The sequence below is a fragment of the Nomia melanderi genome, chromosome 6 (assembly GCF_051020985.1).
Source record: "Nomia melanderi isolate GNS246 chromosome 6, iyNomMela1, whole genome shotgun sequence".
In the NCBI taxonomy this organism is placed as follows: Eukaryota; Metazoa; Arthropoda; class Insecta; order Hymenoptera; family Halictidae; genus Nomia; species Nomia melanderi.
Genome location: NC_135004.1, coordinates 11,538,119 through 11,544,118, shown reverse-complemented (window position 1 = coordinate 11,544,118; position 6,000 = coordinate 11,538,119). Strand labels below are relative to the sequence as shown.

General features: G+C 33.6%; 2 protein-coding genes across 10 annotated transcripts in view; both read right to left on the bottom strand.

The window, feature by feature from the left end:
• The window catches only part of Vps36 (vacuolar protein sorting 36), a 2,276-nt gene extending 28 nt beyond the window's left edge, over positions 1 to 2,248 (bottom strand). The window contains exons 1-7 of one of the 2 annotated variants that reach the window (XM_076368490.1): positions 1,912 to 2,248; positions 1,737 to 1,836; positions 1,480 to 1,675; positions 1,036 to 1,397; positions 815 to 979; positions 523 to 738; positions 1 to 464 (exon numbers count right to left, since the gene is read on the bottom strand). The exon at positions 1 to 464 is cut by the window's left edge and continues 28 nt beyond it. In XM_076368490.1, the coding sequence (XP_076224605.1) occupies positions 291 to 464; positions 523 to 738; positions 815 to 979; positions 1,036 to 1,397; positions 1,480 to 1,675; positions 1,737 to 1,832 (1,209 nt within the window). In that variant the 5' untranslated portion in view covers positions 1,833 to 1,836; positions 1,912 to 2,248 and the 3' untranslated portion in view covers positions 1 to 290. Of the gene's footprint in view, positions 465 to 522; positions 739 to 814; positions 980 to 1,035; positions 1,398 to 1,479; positions 1,676 to 1,736 lie in introns of both variants that reach the window. The other variant, XM_076368489.1, reaches the window with a different exon arrangement.
• A 389-nt stretch (positions 2,249 to 2,637) lies between these two features.
• The window catches only part of LOC116427947 (uncharacterized), a 143,187-nt gene continuing 139,824 nt past the window's right edge, over positions 2,638 to 6,000 (bottom strand). For all 8 annotated transcript variants that reach the window (XM_076368482.1, XM_076368484.1, XM_076368481.1 and 5 more), the window contains one exon: positions 2,638 to 4,447. The gene's annotated coding sequence lies outside the window, so the exon portion shown is untranslated. The remainder of the gene's footprint in view (positions 4,448 to 6,000) is intronic.

Genomic DNA, 6,000 nt, shown 5'->3' with positions numbered 1-6,000 from the left:
AAGGTTTTTTGTTTTTCTTTTTATTTATTATAAATCTATTCTAACATGAAAGATGATTGTAAGACAATTACAATAAATATTGATTTCAAAATTATACATATTTTGTATCTGTAAATTAATGTACTATTTATATTTTTCAAAATATTTAGTTTTCACGTTTTTACACATGTAAAATATAAAGGCACAAAAAATATATGAACTTCTTATAATGAATCCTGTATCTTGGACAAAGTACACCTGCTTAAAAGTGAACATGTTTTTATGCTTATATAGTAATGAAAACACTGTTGTTAGTCATCTTGTTCCAAAAATAAATTAGGATAGAATCTTAAAGCTTCAATTGTATCATCTCTACATGCTCTTCCATATTTTTCTGTAACTAATAACCTTTCACGAGCTAAAAGTACAGATATACCTTCTGATTGTGCAAGTTCTTCTGCAGTTAGTGATCCTCTTTCTTTGATCTATAACAGAGTAATGAAATTATATTTTTTGTAAAAAAATGTATAATATAATACTTACCAAGTCTGCTATGACATCAACTATAGCATTATCATTATGGGATCGTAATTGAAGAACTATAACTCCACTATCAAAAGTTCTCAATACTATAGGTAAACCTAAAGGTGCTAATTGTCTACTAGCATTTAATAGGTCTTCCGGTGACAGAAGTTCCAAGCCTCTAGCTCTGTTTACACGACAATAAACATCTGTTAATGTCATCATTCCACCAACTTCCTATAAGATAGAATTTGTTAAATATTCTATATATTTGTTTTTTTTTTTATTAACGTTGATTATTAAGTATATTGACTTTAATAGGTTCTTCTAAGATATCAGCCAGTTGTTTTGCTAGCTCCTTAAAATATTCATTACTGCTTTTGTATGCATCGCGAGTTACAGGGTCGTCAATACCAAGACTCATTAAGTAGGATTTAAATCTGACTGTTTCATCCTCCGTGATGTCTCCTTGCCTCTCCTGCAATTGTCTTTGATTATGAATGTCAACTTTATAAAATAACTGTTGAGAATCACCCGTATTTTTGCTGAGATGGTTTTTGATATGGAAACCATGTCTTTGGCCATTTGCATAAGCTTCTTGAGATCTTGGAATGCCATTGATATACTTTCATCTGTTGCTTTCTGTTGCTCTTGCAGACTTCTCTCTATTCCTATAATGCCAGTTCTGATTTTTATTTGTGGAAGTGACTTTGGACTATCACCACTATTTTGCACACTAGGATTATAATAATTTGCTGGCATAATGGGTATTATTTCCCACATTTGTCTTGAAATAGTATCAGACAAATGCATAATAAAGTTAGGATCTAAGCCTTCTTTGAATGATAATTTTATATAATTATGAACGCTATTGTCAAATGGACCAGGTAGTTTATCTATAAAAATTAAATATCATGAGAAAATGTTTCGATCAAATGCCTGATGTAAAATTGTATGTTTAATATAATCAAAACATACTGCTTGTAGCTTCTGAGAGATGTACGATAACTTTCTTACTACGTCCAAAAGAAAATGGACTAGGAACATCTTCTTCAAAAAAAATAACATAACGAAGAGGTAATGATAGACATGTATGGCCACGGGATATATCACCAGGTCTTCCCCAAATAATTCTGTGACTTGTAAGTACTAATTCACCACCTTCAAAGTGTGTCTGTCAACAAATTAAAGGTTATGTATAGTTGCATTTAAAATGTCCAATTAATTTTATGTACCTTATTGTCACCATCATACAACCGTACACCGATGTCACGTCGTACATGATTTTCACTTGGATGAAATCGTACTTCAATGTATTCGAACCTGTTCATTGTTCTTAAAGGTTAAGGACAAAAGTCAAGTGTTTGTTCCAGCGATTTTTGAAGAAATTTGTAATTTGGATGGGTTTACCATAAATTCTACAGTATCTCGACCGTAAGATGTCTTACGGTTTCTTTACGATCTATTTACTCCCGAATACCGACTTCATAATAGGTTCATTTAAATCCCACAATTTTTAATGGTGCAAATCAATGACATCAGATTGAAGTACCATTTCGCACAACCGTGATAGGTTCATTTCTTATATTAACTTTTATTTTTCCAACTGTATTCTACGTTATTATATTTTATTTAAAACACACCGTTTTTTCATGTATAATATTAAATAAATTTTATTATCGAAAGTATTTGCGAAATTGTAAGGTTATAATCATATTTATGCAATTGTCATAATGGTACATATATATATATATATATATATATATATACCCTGTTAGAATAATTTTCTACGTAAATAACGAAACAAAATGTAAACATTGGAAAAATATTAAAAAAATTAATGTTTAAAAATGTCAGGACAACAGGGATATTTACAAAAATAGAAAGTACGAAGCATTAGTTGTTACTTCAAATATATGTATTTCGAATTTATTCAGTAAGTGAATCGTGTAAATAGAACCGCAACCATGATTAACAATGATCATGTATAGTTAATAGAACGTAATTCTCCGCGTGTTTATTACACGTTTGTATAGTGATTAATGTTTCCATTTGTAATATCTTTCTTTCGCGGTATTAATGTAAGGATTTTGTTGTTTTTTTTTGGTTTGGTTTATAATTGAATACAATACAATGTAATGTGTAACGATACACCTTTATATCTTCCACAAGCACAAGCTCGAACGTACCTTATCTTAAGGGATATGTTACTATTGCTAAAATCAATATTTAAATCTAGACGAATCTTCCCATGTAATTCTTCCATTTAATAAATCTAGATTTTTAAATAGACACGTAACACCAAGATTAGAAAACTGAAGGAGTAAAAGTACACGCACGATGAATCGAACTCTTCAATGGTACATAGGTAATTCACCCTTACAATTCTCTTTAGAAAAAAGTATTTCTTAGACTGAATCAATTAAAACTAATCTCATACATTTGATTTACTTTTTAGTCTATTAATATTTTTTTCTGAGTAGATTTCCCCCAAAAAAACCAAATGGGCGTTACAAATTTTTCAATAGTCTATTATAAAGTTGATAACTGGTTGAATTTTTTAATAATTTTCCTTTCCCTTTTAAATAATAATGTGGTTGTCGGTGTGTAAGTTGTTAGAAATAATATTGTAAGTATATTCAGTTTCATTGATATTTCACGTAGGTTTCAATAGATCCAGTCCGTAATGCATTGTCATCTATAAACGCTTTAACAATTCCCTTAAGTTCGTTAATGTACAATAGTGTTTGCGATTTACAAGTGCACACTTTAAGATCTTCGTTTGAATTCCTTAAGTTTGATTTTCCGTCATCGCAACTCGATGGTACGCACGAGCGATAATCCGATAATGTAATTAGAAAGGGCTTGGCAAGGATTGTTCTTCAAAAAGTTTCACCTTAATCAATAAGATACAAAGATTAATGCATATACAGGGTGAGGTGAATGTGCCCTTATCATATCACAGAGAGGCGTAACAAAAATATAAAACAATTTAAACTTATATAGTATTTTTATATGAATCGCACACTCATGCAACGGCTACGCGCTGTGATTCGTCCCACAATGACTAGCCGTGAGGATAAATAACCAAGTGTTGCGATCGAGTTTCATAATTAATAACAATTCTTTACATATGTCGACAGCACAGGAATAAAATAGATGATCATCGACGAAATAATTGTATCAGGTTCAAGGAGAATAATTACTTGTCTTTAAGATCCATGTATTACATTCATATTATTACTAAGGAATCATCCTTTTAACAAAATTAGAAACCTCTTTGAGATACCAGAAATTAATTAACCAAGAATAAGAAAGCATCTCGTACAAAAAGTGCAGTTGAAGAAAGCGCGCAGTTCATTCCTTCTTTAAGAAAAATTCTTTCTTCTTAACGCGGATAATATAAATCGACTTTCAATGAAACGTAAATGTTTAATATTTCCGAACGGAGGCTACTTATCATTGATCACATCAGACGATTTTCGGAATGTAAAACAAGCAAAGTACATATCTACGTATTAAAGCACAAATAAATTGAAAAATGAATGGAATTTAATAACATTTAATGACAAGCTTTTCTTTGAAATATTCATGACAGAGTCCACGAACTCCAGAGTATTTTCAGTTTTAGCTGTTACAGGTGCATTTCATTCTAAACTGATAACATATTAGCAACTTTCGGAAATTATAAATACAAGGTGTTCGATACCACGTTGGACCAACATGTTAATAGCAACACATCGTTGGTAAACAACGGGCACAAAAGCAACGAAGAAAGTTCATACAAATGTATGCTCTAACTGACTTCGTTTTCATAATGTAGGTATCCTATTTTTGTACTCCAATAATATTCACTCGCACTCCTTCACAGGAAGCGCGCAAAACGATCATCCGAATGCCGGAACGCAATTCCTCGTCAAATCGTCCGAACTTCCGAAAATTGTATCTGTAACAGACAATCCTTTAAAATCAAGCACAGCAAGAAGCACAATAGATCGTTACCTCGTTCGATAACGGACAAATGTTTGTTCGATTCCAAACCCCTATAACTTAACCCAGAAAAATGCATCGTTCGCGCGAACCGTGTACGGTTCAGTGATTAAGAACGGCCGTAATTTGGGAACAAGGCCAAATAGGGCACACATTTGTATGAACTGGCTTTATCGATTTTGCAAGTACCGTCGACCGCTAATGCAGGTCCTGCTGCGATGCATCAAAAGAATATTGAAATGATATCTTTCCTTTTTTTTCCTTCAATCGAACCAACTCCCGTATAATCGTTTCAATAAAGCTACACGTCACTTAGGTATCAATCGTATTCATTGTGGTGCGAACCACTTAGCATTATTATTGTCATCATCACTCTTTTTTCCTCCTTTTCCACTTCATTCCATTTCTTACGATCTCTCACGCTATTCCTTTCATTCCGCCCTTTCTTTCTTTATTTCATTCTCTCCCATTCATTCGTTTTGCTCTGTTATCCTGCCTCTTTTTCTCTCGCACGTATACGCATATTCAAAGACACGCGGAACATTTGTTCTTCCTTTCTTTTCCTTTCTTTCTCTCCCGTCTCTTTCACTCTTTCCAACTTTCCTTTTCTCTCTCTCCTTCCCTTTCTCTCAATCTCTTCCTCTCTTTCTTTCTCTCTTTCTTTTTCACTTTCTCTCAATCTCTTCCTCTCTCTCTTTCTCACTTTCTTTCTCACTTTCTCTCTCTCTCTCTCTCTCTCTCTCTCTCTCTCTCTCTCTCTCTCTCTCTCTCTCTCTCTCTCTCTCTCTCTCTTTCTCTCGCTCTCTGTTTCTTAATTTCGCCTATAGCTAGCCTCTGACAAAACTAAATTTCGGTAAACGAGAAGCAAGCTATCGAACATCGTCAATATTATTCTCTCCCTGTCTTCGTTCTGCGCCGTATGTAATATATTCCAGTTTAACAGTAAACTTAGTATGTATTGTAACATGTACGTGCACGGGCACACGTGTACGCGCACCCGCAATTATACTCAGGATTTATGTAGTACGTGGCGACCGTGCACGCACGGGTGCGCGCGCGCGCACTTCATAGGTATTAAGAATAAAAGATTAACTTTGTGCTGATTTACAACAGTGTTAAATGATCATTCGACTTACATGTATACAGATTATACATTACGTACTTACTACGTACGATTTCGTGAGCGCAAAGTGAACCGGGGGGACTTCATTTATATAATTATTATATGGTCGCGGCACGGCGGCCATCTTGTCGCACGGAGGCCACTGACGCTTCGGTCGTCTCTGATTATCGATCATTCGCCACGCGCCACCAAAAATACGAGCAACGACACGAGATCTGATGAAACATGCGGTTTTAAAGAATTTCAATTAATTCCTAATTACAAAATATCGGTTTAAATATTTTTAGAAAATCCTCGAAGATAATATGATAAGTAAAAACTTGTGAGCATTGTTCGTGGTAATTGATTGTTTTACCATTTCTCAGACACGTCGCGTGTCTGTTTTT